Source organism: Odontesthes bonariensis, chromosome 15 (assembly GCF_027942865.1).
Source record: "Odontesthes bonariensis isolate fOdoBon6 chromosome 15, fOdoBon6.hap1, whole genome shotgun sequence".
Taxonomy (NCBI): Eukaryota; Metazoa; Chordata; class Actinopteri; order Atheriniformes; family Atherinopsidae; genus Odontesthes; species Odontesthes bonariensis.
In genome coordinates this window covers 8,688,738-8,703,065 of record NC_134520.1, presented here as the reverse complement: position 1 = coordinate 8,703,065, position 14,328 = coordinate 8,688,738, and the positions used below count along the sequence as shown (strand labels likewise).

General features: G+C 41.9%; 1 protein-coding gene and 1 long non-coding RNA gene across 3 annotated transcripts in view; one reads left to right on the top strand and one right to left on the bottom strand.

Moving 5' to 3' along the window:
* Positions 1 to 5,782: 5,782 nt before the first annotated feature.
* The window catches only part of LOC142400202 (uncharacterized), a 106,710-nt gene continuing 98,164 nt past the window's right edge, over positions 5,783 to 14,328 (bottom strand). The window contains exon 5 of the mRNA XM_075484921.1: positions 5,783 to 8,624. Within this exon, the coding sequence (XP_075341036.1) occupies positions 8,423 to 8,624 (202 nt within the window). The 3' untranslated portion in view covers positions 5,783 to 8,422. The remainder of the gene's footprint in view (positions 8,625 to 14,328) is intronic.
* LOC142400999 (uncharacterized) lies at positions 10,944 to 11,803 on the top strand. Of its 2 annotated transcripts, XR_012773032.1 has the most exons (4): positions 11,021 to 11,073; positions 11,213 to 11,430; positions 11,550 to 11,602; positions 11,709 to 11,803. It is a non-coding gene; the product is annotated as an uncharacterized LOC142400999 (long non-coding RNA). The 2 variants fall into 2 exon arrangements; XR_012773031.1 differs by having other exon boundaries at positions 10,944 to 11,430.

Below are 14,328 nucleotides of genomic sequence, written 5' to 3'. Positions count from 1 at the left end.
ACAGAGCAGGAGCTTTATCTCTCCTGATGGATCTGGCCGTTCATTATGAGGTGGACTTGTCTAATGAGCTTCAGCTTCCACAAAGGCCTTGGCTTGAGTTCAATTTAATATGTGCGTGGGGCATAAATAAGTTTGTGTTGATTTTTGAGAGCCTGCTCAATTAAAATGTTACTTTGGAAATGGAATCATGCACAAGAACATGTAGATCTTGCACCAATGTATACAGTTAGCCATTTGTAGACAGTAAATCACTGTCAGAGTTGCTCTGGTACTTGTTACAAAGGGACAAATATGTAAAATGTAATGATAAAAATCAAAACCAGTTTTCAAGGTATTAACTGTCATAGATGGAAATCACACCCCTATGTTGGGATAGAGAGAGAATTGTCCACCTCAGTGTTTCATTGTAAACTATATAACTAGTTTATTTTACATTCTATGACGACCACTGAAATTATGAAATCATATATGAATTAGATGCAAAACTAAGGCATATGAACTTCTGAAAAAAAATTAATCTCACAGTGGTTCTGTCCACCTGACAAGCTCTCATGCTGCATTTGATGAACATTTGAAATGGGAAGTTGAAACTCAATATTACTTCATTTTCATTATACAAAGCGGATGAAATATCGTGGCTGCCTCCAGGCGTGCTTTGTTCCTTTGCTGATAACAATAAATGCTCAAAAGCAGTTATGAAATTCACTTAAGAGAATAAAGAAATGAGCAAAAATTCAGTGTTTTATTTAATCTAAAATTACAGATTAAATATTTCTCATTTTGGGAAATTAATAAAAATGGAGAAGTCAAGGCTGACCATCCATACCTAAGTGACAGACCTGAAAACCTGGCTTCTTGTGTGCCATTTTATGGTCCAGAGTTTCTTTGGTCAGCAACTACAGGTTTAGATTCAGCAACAACTCTCAATTGACACATTTCCATGTCTGTCAGCTGTTAATGTAAAACAGAGGGAATCAGACATCTTACTTTACTTCACGCTCATTTGAAATTTGAACCAGACTGCATTTTGTCCCATTCGATACCTTACAGAGAGTACAGAGTAACAAAATCTCTGTGGAGGCATGATGATCCACAACTAAACTTATTCCATATACAACCAATTTTCAAGCAGTTTGGTATGTTACAAATGTTGTATTACAAATTGTATTGATGCTAAAGGATAGTTTGCTGAAGATGTTGGGTTCTCATAACAAAAAAAGGGTTGTGCAAAATATCAAAACAACATTGGGCAAGAGGCAGGGCACACCCTGGACAGGTTGCCAGTCCATCACAGGGCCAACCACACACACGCTCACACCCAAGGACAATTTTAGAAACACCAATTAACCTAGCATGCATGTTTTTGGATAGTCGGAGGAAGCCAAATGTACCTGAAGAGAACCCACACATACATGCAAACTCCACACAGAAAGGCCTCAGCTGGGAGTTGAGCCTGAAACCTTCTCACTGTGAGGTGACGGTGCTAACCACCACACCACCATGCATCCAGTTAAACATCTATTTGCTTAATCTGCTAGCTAATTTTTCTCATGCACAACATAGCTTACGGTAGCGACACACTGTGCAGTTCAAGTCATACACCTCATACAAACAAGGTTTCTGCTGCTACAACTCAACCAGATTTTCTTCTTTGTTTTACTCCAAAAGTCACATTTTGCTCATTTGGCTTCCACCTACCCTGTTCACGCTTGTCTCAATTTGTACACAACGATGCTAACACATAACATGCTGGAGGTTTCTTCCTGTTCAAAGGGAGTTTTCCTTTCCACTGTCGCTCTGTGCGAGCTTGGGATGGGAGGACTGAATCAAGGAGAAGTTGCGATTTGTTGGTTGTCTTAGCTGGGCAACTAGCTAAGACAACTTTTTTTTTTTTTTTTTAGAATTGTCATCGTATAAATTGTGCTGATTTGGATTCGGATTGTATTACATTAAATTTGATCACAAGTGGCTGAAATTGAACTATCTTTGAAGTGCCAAAACCGCTCAGAAGGAAGAGCAGTCGGTGGTTTGACTCCCGGCTTCTTTGGGCTCCATGTCAAAGTGTCTTTGGGCAAGACACTGAACCCCACATTGCCTACCGAAGCGTCCATCAGTGTATGAATGTGTGTGAATAAAGAAATGAAGAAAGTACTATACTTAAGACTAAGATGTACTATTTGAGTGCGTGACCCATTAGTGAATAGGTGAATATGGCATATAATGTTAAAGCGCTTTGAGTGGTCAGCTAGACTAGAAATGCGCTATACAAGTACAGTCAATTTTAGAAAATTCTTTTAAGAATTTTCCAATATGCAATTTGATCTTTTCAGGTAATGTCATAATCAATATTGCAACTGACTGTTTGTGGGCTCGAATCGATAGATTAGATAATGTGACTATTAAACCAATTTCTGTGAGCCTGGGTTGAATATCTTCGTACTGAAAATGGGTCAAAATATTGTTCATTGGAAACTTGAAAGGTGTCACTTAGAGGAAATTGATCATTTGACTGATGTACATTTTTCATTCTGTGGTGCATTTTATAGCGATATGTTTTATATAACATTTTAGTTTAAGAAGGTTTATAATTATTAACAAGGTGGCAATTTTCAGTGAACAGACTCAGATAGACTAAGTGTACAGAATCAACAGTATGAAGTGACACAAAGAACAAGTAAGCAATTATCTGGTGGAGCCTTCAGCAATAAATCGACACATTTACCGCAGTAGCTTGTGAAGACCAAAACAGAACTAGATGAATAATGAACTTACATTAATCAGCTCCCGACATGCCTGCCATCTGCAAGGAATCTGACGCTGCTGCTGCATTCATATGTTGTCTGCTTTAAAGTGTTAATTAAGACTTTAACTTTATGGAATCGTCTAATTTTTTGATAGATTTACCACATTATTAATTGTCAGTGATGAACACTGACAGAATCTATCAGATTATAAGGTGATAATGTGAATATGAATGCTATCGCAGTTGTAGATCAGGTGGTAGAGAAGGTTGGCTCCTCTTCTCCACATGACAGTGTTTTCTTGCGAGACACTTAAAGTGACCATCCGGGATTTTGGACACAGGACCTCATTTCCGAGTCAGCCAGGGTGTAAGAAATGTGTCCAGAACGTTTTTTTTGCATTCCATGCAGTCCTTGTGAAATCCCATATCCCTGTTGCTAAGCTAGCGAAAGTGAACGGCTATGCTCCAGCCTGTCCCAAAAACAGTCTTATCCAGTTTAAACAACATTCAAAACAAAACCGTAATTATGCCAGGCTCCGAATGTAAATGTTTGTCTTCGTATAATGAGGTTTGAAATAAAAACCGACCTAGCACTGCCTGGATTTTAGAATGTTGAGGGACTATTTTCTCGGGGTCAGCGGAATTTTACCTCGCTGTCTTCAGTTGTGATGTAACCACACTGTCATCAACAGGGAGCCGCAAGAGAGATTGATGGTGATCAAACACAATTGCAAAGTTGGTTAACTTCCTAAACGCCCCCATCAACACATATATTTGCATCGATAACCTGCCATGATAATTGAGTTGCTTTCAGTGTTAAAGGGATAGTTCGGGATATTTGACATGGATCTGTATGGCATCACCATAACCAGTGTCGTGCATTCAAACTGACTTACCCCCGACAGTGTCCTGTGAGCCGAGTTTTTGTCCAGTGTTGGTCAAGGCGAAAGTAGTCCGGCTTGTTTGCTGGGGTCAAGAAATTAGCGCGTTTTTCTTCCCAAAACAGTACGTGTGCTAAAGAGTGATTTATTTCATCACAAAAACCGAAGCCGGCAAAAGTCACTCCTCGTTATCACTTGGGCCCTATACTGTCTCTTATTGTGTATCAGTGCGCACGTCATTCTGACCGCGAGCTGTGCGCACGAGTTCACTTTGTTTACTGCTCGGGAAGATGTCTGACAACGAGAGCGACGAGGAACATATTGACTTCCGTTCAGAGCCAAGGGGGTATCTTTATGAACCCGTTTATACTGAGGAGGAAGTTCGCCAAATGGACTTAGATCGGGCAGAAAGAGAGAGGGTGGACAGAGAAGTGATGGAAACAGAAGCTGGAGCCACTGCTGGAGCTGCGATACCCAGGGTGGCCGACAAATCCTGGTGCACTTGTTTGAAGTGCGAAGTAATGCAGACAGAGGTGGAATGTTACTGCTGCCACGAGTGGGATTTAGTTATGCCCCAGATACAAAACCTTTCCATAGATGAGGATGTCGGCGGCCGCGGGACAGCTGCTGCCTGCATCACAAATAACGGTGACTTCCCTGCACTCCTGAATGCAGGCGTCTGAGAACTTTTTTCCATGTTCCCAAGATCAACTGGAAGAGGCGTCCCAGACCAGCTGGACCCGATGGCCAGTTGTCTGCAGAGTAAGTGTTGAGCACTGCCAAAGAACAGAAAGACTCGTGCGCACAGCTCGCGGTCAGAATGACGTGCGCACTGATACACAATGAGACAGTATAGGGCCCAAGTGATAACGAGGAGTGACTTTTGCCGGCTTCGGTTTTTGTGATGAAATAAATCACTCTTTAGCACACGTACTGTTTTGGGAAGAAAAACGCGCTGATTTCTTGACCCCAGCAAACAAGCCGGACTACTTTCGCCTTGACCAACACTGGACAAAAACTCGGCTCACAGGACACTGTCGGGGGTAAGTCAGTTTGAATGCACGACACTGGTTATGGTGATGCCATACAGATCCATGTCAAATATCCCGAACTATCCCTTTAAATAAATAGGTTTAGAGTGTTTTCGGGGCAGGCTAGAGCATAGCCGTTCACTTGCGCTAGCTTAGCAACAGGAACACGAGATTTCACAAGGACTGCATGGAATGTAAAAAAAACCACCTGGACACATTTCTTACACCCTTGCTGACTTGGAAATGAGGTCCTGTGTCCAAAATCCCGGATGGTCACTTTAAACTACAGTTTTTTGTAATTACGGTCAATTATGATTTTAAACGGAAACATCTCCTAATAAATGTAATATGGCGCAAATTGTATAGTCAAAGTGACACAGTATAGTGACCCTTGGAGCAAAAGAATTGCTGCTGCCACAAAAGAAGGAAAGAGCAAGACACTTGTCAGGATTCAGAGAAGTGTTTGTCTCGCAGGATGGTTTTATAACCTTTCTGTCTGCCATTTGTGGCGATGCCCTGTCGGTGAGTGGAGATGTAAGCGAGCCCACTGGAGGTGGGCTCTGCCCACGTTCCCACCTGCTTCTCCTGCCGCAGTCTGCTGTACCATGTGGAGCCCCAGATGTAGCCTGAAGAATAATCCACACTCATACACTCCTGAAAGTGTCCATCTGGCCGCACATGCACACATTGAGCCTCTGTACCATGCAGGCGTGGGGGTCACTGCTGTTGTGGCATTTAACAGAAAAAGCAGTGTGAGATATTGTTGTGAAGTCAATTCTGTCTGTGGAAAGGCTGGAGCGAAGGAGGTGCACAGCTGAAAGTCACTTGATGGTGACCGAGAAGTGAAACAGAGAGGGACTGATCACAATGAGCCTGCAGAGCTCACAGAGCAAGAGTGAGAAGGGTGCTTTCATAGTAACTGAACCCCAGACACATGCAGATAACTGCAAAGCTCCGGCCTCGCAGGACAGGTACACTGCATCACAGCTGCAATGTTTCTACAATAAAAATGAAACGTCATTATTTGCAGATAAGAATGATGTCACATGTATTTTCCAATGACCGAATACAATAGAGCTGAAAACCATTCACTGTAAACGTATGGCATGAAACATGAAACGTATCTCTCAGTTGTCTCAGTTTTTATTTGTTATTTACAAAAGATTTTTAATGACACAGTTCAATACCGATGTACAGTGACAACATTTGTTAATTCAATATGCCTTACAGGACAGTTTCCTATGCAATGCCGTTAAAGAGGAGCACTTAATTACAGAATGTGTGGCAGACATTAAAAAGGAAAACAGTTGTATCAGGACTTGGGCTGCTCTGGAAAAGCTTTGTATGGGCTAAAAAAAGGGCTGTGTGTTCCATTTTGTACACTTTGTGAACTAGAAATTCGATCAGCATCTTGAATGTCATATTGGAAAACTGCTCTGAAATGCCAAACTGAGCTGTTTTGCAGTCAGCCAAAGTGGAAATATTAATGACACTGTTGTAGCACAACCAATCTATCAAATGAAAAAAATCAGTTGATATGTAGCTAACTAGCTATTTAACTGGTAGTACTACATCTGATATACGAGGAATTCTTTGATACGACATACATTACATGTCACTATGTTGATGAACAAAAGGATGAAAATATTTCTGTAAACCAGCTCATATGTTCTCTGTTATGTCAATCTTGTTAGAAATTTGATAAAAAACTGGAGAAACTGTTGTTTGAGTCGTGAATTTGTCATTTCTTTCTCACATGAACAAATCACAAGGACCACAAAAAATATAAAACATGGCTAAAACTAGTCCAAGGAAGTGCTCAAGAAAAACATTTACCCATGCTTGACAAAAATGATGTAGCAACTCCCAAAGCATTTTTTACATCAATTTATACATTATATATACGGGCTAAGAGAACAGACAGAGTAAATAAGTTTGAAAACAAAAACAACAATATTACCTTTTTTTCAGTTTCTGGACGTTACAGGAATTGATACAATTTCAGAAATGCCCAGAACTTGAATTCAGTTTCATACCGATCTGATGTCAGAACGTATGGAAGGGACACACTGTGCAAATTTGCGAGAAAGGCTCAAAAGTTTTTTAGAGACTGAGTTTTTCTGTCTCTTTTCCCTTTGTTAATATGGAATCCCAGTTGTTGCCATTAAACGTGTCGCTACATGATGATGTGTACTTTCAACATCTCACAACGCCTCATATGACATCTTGCTACAAGACAATGAACACTTTTGAAACTGTTGATTAGGATATTGGTGAGGAGTAGAAGGGGTGCAGGATGACATTTTTTGACTCCATGACTCTGGCACAATGTTTCCACAGCCCTTTTCACTTTTCCATTTTGTTCTCACTCTTGAATGGCTTGGGCTTGGTTTATTTTGTCAAGAAATCATGAAACGCAAACTGAGGGTTAGAAGAATATACGTAGTTAGAGCTTACACGTCTTACAACGTGAGATCACACGTTGACGCTGCTTTCAGCAAAACATCTGCTGATATAGATGCGCTTACCATCCAAAGATTTCAAGACATGGATTGTTACACTTTTGGGAAAATAACGTACAGGGATGTTAGATTTATTATGGAATAAACAGGTACAAAAGATACATTACAAGTAACTCGAAAGAATTTTGCAATTTTTCTGCTCTTTGGCTCTCCTTACAGTTGTGGGGTGCGACACCAGTGTTATCAAAACAGATCTCCATGTGAGTACTGCAAATGTATCACAAAGCAACAAAGATCAAAAGCCAAAAATGTCAAGCAACTGTAAAGCGAAATGGTGTGATGTAAGGAAAGGGCCCGGAAATGTGCATAACAAAGATCAGTGCAGTTCAAAACAAGTCACAAGCACGTAGCCTTGGGGTTCACAAATCTCTCTAGGTTTGCATTAAAGGTACATTTACTATACACTATTTTGAAGCCATTTGATTGAGCAATGCTGCACAATTACCCATTTCTGGTATCTGTGCTAAGCTAAGCTAACCAGCAGCTGGCTTTATCTGTATATTTGACGGATGTTTAAGCAAGTACTTTTAATCTTCTCATCCGACCCTTACTAATGAAGCATCTGAACTTGTGAAGAGATGATGCATCCTTGCTGAAAATATAAAGCCGCTGCTAATTCAAAGCTGTTATACATGAAAAACAATCTATTCTTAATATGATGGTAATGTAACATGAGGGCTACTTGTTAGCACTTTTTTATCTGTCTGATAATGGTTTATGTTTCCAGAGCCCGGGTCTCTATGGGAAGCTTTCCTTTCATTTCTAAAGCAGCAGTGGGACAGACGTTGCTCTCGCCCCCGTGCTCGTCACCACTTCACGGGCTATTCAATTAGCAGAAGAAGCATGGGAGTTGGAGCCATAATGGAGCTGATGAGATGCACAAGGACAGGTGACACTAATCAGAGCGGCACCCCATTGTCTCTGTGTGGGCATCATTAAGGAAAGAGAGTGATTTCAGGCTTTTTTTCCTTCGCTGTGCCAGAACACACTCATGCAAGCTACGTGCATTCTCTTTCTTGTCATCAATTTGAAACTTGTGCTAATGTATTTATGGTATAAAGTGAGGGTGTAAGGTTTAACACAGTGGAAAAACAAGACTGTTTTGCACCTCGTAAATAGGTTTCTTAGAGTAAGATCTCATAAATGCCACAATGATATACTGTTGTGATTCTCTGAATCGCTGTTAGACACATCTAATACACAAAAGATTTACTGGCACCCTGAATTCTGTAAACTCCGTCTGATTCAGAAAAAGCTGAGATGTTTACTCTTCAACACCTCCACTTTCTCCTCTCCTTGACTGGTCAATGGTGCTGATGAAGTGTGACCTGCTGCAGCTGAAGTTGAGTCAGAGTGGTCCCGGCATTCCGGACTGCTTCTGGGCTGGACTATGAAAGCGCTCTGCTCAGCCTGGCGGTAGCGACTGCTGAAGTAACTCGACAGACACCTGTGAAAACACCACCCACCAACAGTATTAGGAAAAGAAGTCTGCAGGCTTCATCCCACATCTTTCTGTCACCAAAGTCCAATTAGTTACATTCACACTGATGCCAAATAACTTTTTTTTAGTAATAACATAATCCCAGTCTTATTATTAAGTCCCTGCCCTACCATTAAATGAGTCTTTAAAGTGTGTGGGAGACTCCTGTTTAATCCGGATTGCTTTTCATCCTGACATGATGCAATAGAACGGTCCAGTCAAACCGTGTCTTTCATGTTATTCAAGAAAATTGATGCAAACTCATAATGATAAACTGCTGCTCCTTCATGTGCCACCCAAACAGTTCAGACAGTCTGTGGCCTAAGTCATACACATTCCCTGAAGAACATCCATTGATGCTTCTCATTTTGAGGTGCTACAGAACAGACTTGTTTCGGCAGATCACAGACTGAACGAAGACCGGATATAGTCTGAACATGATCAGGTGTCTACTGTCCATGTTGTCCATGTTTCATACCAGGGCTTTTACCATTTAAAGTCCCAGAATATATATCTATCTATATATATATAGATAGATATATATATTTTTGTATGACCTGACTTGAAAATAGTGACCTGTATACTAAAAAGTACTTTTGAACGCATTCTTAAAGGTATTTTAGTCTGTCATTTCCTGGGAAATTACTGAAAAACTTTGATTAGCCCCTTTCACACTGCTGAATAACCCGCGTTTAATTCGCGAATTTAGCGTGTCCGCTGTTGTGTTCACACTGCCGACCCGGGCTGCCGCGTCAACTCGACTCGCCTTTCGACCCGCGTCGGACCCTAGTCTTTTTGCCGAGCCGAGTTTGGTGTGAACACAATCGACGCGGGTCGGACGTGGGCGTGACGTGAGGAGTTTAAAAGACAGAATGGACAGCTGATTCAGAACAACAGCGACAGGTGAGGACAAGTTTTACTCTGTTTTAGCCTACATCAAGTTGGAGACATTTTTTAATATGGCCAACTGGGGAGACAAGGAGGTCCGCGAGCTCCTCAGCCCCCGAACAGAGGACGTTATTTTCCGCCACATTTCGGGGACGGTGAAAGATGGACCTCTGCTGGAAGGGCTGGCGAGAAAGATGGGAGAGCGCGGTTTCCCACGCAGCAAGACGCACCGTAAAGTAACATCTCCATGAACTGCATTGCAAAAACGAGTTCTCAAGGTGTCCCGCCATCGTTTGTTTGAAAAATTTGATGCAGACAGGTGTATTTCACCCTACCTCCGACGCATGGCTTGTGCCTACGTCATTGTACACGCCCAGCATTTTATGTGTTTCGTGTGACGCTCTGCCACTAGGCAACTCCCCCTGAACTCGGCTTCAGGCGACACGGCACTGCATGAAAAGAGGGATTTGTGGATGTATGTGGCCCCTTACATGTCCGCATACGTTAAGCCCCTGCATTTGCGGTGGTAAAAGTGAAAACTTGGCCCAAGTTGTCGCAAATTGACCTGGCAACTGCTCCCCCATGCCCCCCTCCCCTCCCCTACTTAGGAGAGCCTTTAATATGTAAATGCCAGTGATCAGGTCAGGAGCTGCCACAGTCATTTTCAAGTGGGGTGGGGTGAGGTGAGGTGGGGGTGGGCAGGCCTGTTTCTACACGTTCATCACTATCACCTCCAACTCCAGCCAAGTTTGTTGCTGTGTTGTCTTGAAAAAGAAGAGGTGCACGCTGTCTGCTGGTGACAGGTGATGCATATCTGTTTTTTTTTCTCCCAAACACCTCTTTTGTAATACCGCTTTTTGTGGGCAAAATTCAAGGATTCAAGGATTCAAAGGTTTATTGTCATATGTGCAGTTAGAAACGTGTTTCCCTGAACAATGAAATTCTTTTCTTTGTTGCCCGCACTGGATGTCCAAATGTATAATAATAAAGATAAGATAAAGATAAAATAAGCATGCAACAGCAATATTCTAAAAGGTTTCTTAAATAAAATAGAAATATAGAAATAAAAATATAGAAATCTGGCCTGTATACATTATGTGCAGTAGTGCGCTCAGTGTTTTATTGTGTATGGCTTAATTCGGTGTCACAATGGTCACAATATCGCCGAGGTCTTTTCTTTGTCCTCGCAGAGTCCATTTTTGTGTCAAAACAGTGCAAATTGCCAGCTGTGGTCAGACAACATTAAATAGCAAAAGGACGGGAGGTTGTCTCGCGAGTATTCCGTGTAATGACGTTTACGCATATGATTGGTGGAGCTTAACGGCTCGCATAAGCTCTCGTTCAATCACGTGTGAGAAACATTGTGTCGTGCAGTGTAAACAAAAAGTTTAAGGAGCAGATCTGGCGGCAGAAAGGCAGACAGAAATCGCTGAGGTCCCGTGCTGTGAAAACTGCCCTGGTTTGCGAAATACAATGGCTGGAAGACGACTTGCTTTCAACTCCCCAGCAACTCTCTGCGGGTCTACAGGTTTGTGTGTTTTTTTCTACTTGCACATGACCATTTGATTGTTTAATTTTAGTCTTGTTGACACTGTACAGCACTTGGGACAGTTCTCGCTGATTTTAAATGTGCTGTATATTAAACTTACTTACTCACTTGCTTACAGGCAGATCAAATGAAAGTCCTGTTGAATGCTATGACCGGGATGTCTCGTATGGTGGCCAGCACTGTGGATACGGTCGTGGAGAGGGTTCTGGAGGGAATCGACCAGAGATTCGCTAGGTTGGAGGCAAGATGGCCGTCGAGAACGGACTGAAGTTACATTCCAGAGAAGTTGAAGAGCGCACCCCCAAGAGAAGGCGGATACAGAATCCGAAAATCGCGGTAAGAGTAGGTTATTGACTGTGGCTTTAGGCTAAACTCAACTTAATTGTGTCCATCACGTGAAAACCAGTGTGAGTTGCTTTATTTAAAAAAATGAATTTCGTGTTTTCAATTTATAGGAAGCAGTTCGCCGCCTGCATAACTCACCGTGGCATTATAATCCAGGTCAAGGGTAAGAATAAGTGAATGTTCTCCCAATATCTAGTTGAGTTGGACCCGATGTTACGTTACGTCAATGCAGTTTTTTTTTATTAACCATAGGCCTGTTGTTTTTACAGGCTACTGTCACCTCACAATATGGATGTAACGAGTCGCTTGAAGGAGGCGGTGTCAAACAGTCCGAACTTCAGAGAGGTAGACGGGGACACTATCGAGGGTGAGAGGCGCTGACATTTATCACGGCTGGCACTGATACTTTTAAGCACTGGTCATTTTATTCATTCCTCTTGTTTGTTTGTTTTTTTTAGCTGCGTGACGGACCTGTGTGCTGTGCGACAGGCGCGTCTTGAAGCCAACCCGAAATACTCACAGTCTCACCACAGAAGAGTGAAAGAGAGTAAGAACATATACGCTGTCAATATGACTTTTGTTACTTTATGGACAAGTTGTCAATATGCTGTGCATGGATAGACTATGTTTTGATTATTTATTGGTTATTCCAACAGCTCCCAGAAGCCAGCTTCTGATCCAGGATGAGGACGTCTGACAACTCCCGCAGACCCTGCAGGGACCGGAGTAATGCGAAGAATGCGGATTCCAAACGGCGGCGTTTAGGCTTATTGTGTATATTGTAGGCTACAGCAGTGTGTGTGTGTATATAGTTTTCAATTCTTTATTATCAATATGGTTCTTATTACAATGTAAGCTATGTACATTGTGTGGTGTGGCAATAAAAGCGCTTTAAAAAAAAAAAGTTTCCTTTTTCATTTCCTCAATAGATTCACGTCATTCATGCCTGCATTAGCCTAGTCATAGTGCAGCTTATAAGAATGACGTGAATATATGAAGTACACAAACATCCCAGGAATATTAGTAATCATTATCACAATTATTAATCATAATTGCTGAGTGATATGCCCATATAAAGTATGCATATATTAACCTTATTGGCCAATGGGCGGTCAGCTTTACAGGAGCTTTTTCATGTAATCACGTGCCTTTTTCGTCCAATACCAGCGAGGCCAGTGAGAGGTCCAGGCACTCTCACAGCGGGGTGCTAATCGCTGGGCCATTAGCACCCCGCTGTGAGAGCCCGCCGCGAGTCGGGTTCGTTTCCGACGATTTTCTCGCTCAACAAACTTAAAGTTTGTCTGCCTGCAAGCGCCCAGGTGCGTCCGAAAATTAGGCAAATTCGCGGATGTTCACTGCCGTCCACAGTGACACAAATCCCTCTTTTCGTGCAGTGCGGGTCACCCTGACACGCCAAGCGTTCACATTGCTCGACGCGGGTCGAAGGTGCAATTTGGACCCGCTAAGATAGCGGGTCGCAGTGTGAAAGGGGCTATTGACTCATCGTGCACTCAGGGGTCTATACTAATTTACATCACTGTAAACTTTTTGGGGAGGGGGCAGTTCTTTTAGCTTCTGTGATTACAGGGAGATGTGGAAACACGCAAAGGCAAAATGGTAGTATGTAACTTTACGTTTCTCTCTACAGATGTCAGACAAGTTAAGAAAAGCACTCCTGCTGCTGCTTTTGTTCCTGCGGTATTGCTGTTTTGAAATGGTTTACACTGGCAGTATTCACTTGTTTATGTACAAAAGCCTTAAAAAGGCTAAAAAAACCCCCCGATACAGTTGATTAAAATGTTGCAGAGCACTGTGCGAACTAGATTTTTCTTTCTATGTCTTTCTATCACAGATTAAATAAACATAACAAATATTGTAAGGTGTTAAAATGGAAACTTTGGAAGTACTGTACTCGTTCTCCCTCTGTTTTCACTTTTAATGCTGGTTACCTCAAAACTTCATGTCCACCTACAATCAACCTACTCAGCTTGGAGATTAAAACCACTAGTGGTGTGTCCGTTTAGCTTGTGCCTGAGGAGCGGAGACATATCTTTGCAATGACCCAAGTAGAGCATTCACAATAACTTACACACTCTGTGGAATAAACTGAGTTTTCATGAGCAAGCATAAAGTCTTCAGAAGTGCACGTTTGCAGAAATACCACGACTGCAAATACTATTGCATTCAACCAGCACCGTACCGTCTGTGACCTGGGCACACCAGAAATATGATGTAGTGATTCTTTAGAAGAAACTTTCATTTTAAATTTTGAGCATAGCTGCTTTGCTTCCCCAATGATTTCCCAGAAAGAACTGCGTTTTAGAAAAGAATAAATGTTAATGAGATGACAATGATATGTTAAAAGATACAACAAATGAAGGCAAACCCCAGTTGTTGTGGAGACCATCTGAGACAGATTTCCAGATATCTGTGTGATCTGGAGACAGTGTGATGCTGAACGACACAGCAGTGCGACTCTACTGCGGTGGCTCACTGCATAGTACAAACGGCGTTCTGCTATCGTAATAAAAAATGGCCAAAGTATGTATGAGAAACAGACTTACAAACATCAGTTTTGTCGTTTAAAACTCGAGTGAACACAGAATCAACGCCCCTTCTTCACAAAGGTTCGCTGAAAAAAAGTTACCTCCATCCTGTTTTTTGGCACAGTCCTGAGAAAAGGAACGTTCACCATCTTTAGATTTTACTTTTCAAGACATATGAAGTCCACCATTACTGCTTCCATGGGAATTAAGAGAGTCAGTCAGATTCTGCTGATCAAATGAACTCATTTAACTAATCAACTGATTATCATCAAGTGCCTATAAAAGCAGAAGTTTTTGCAGTTTGCTGGTCTGGTGTTTGTTAACAGTGCCGAGTAGGAAAGAC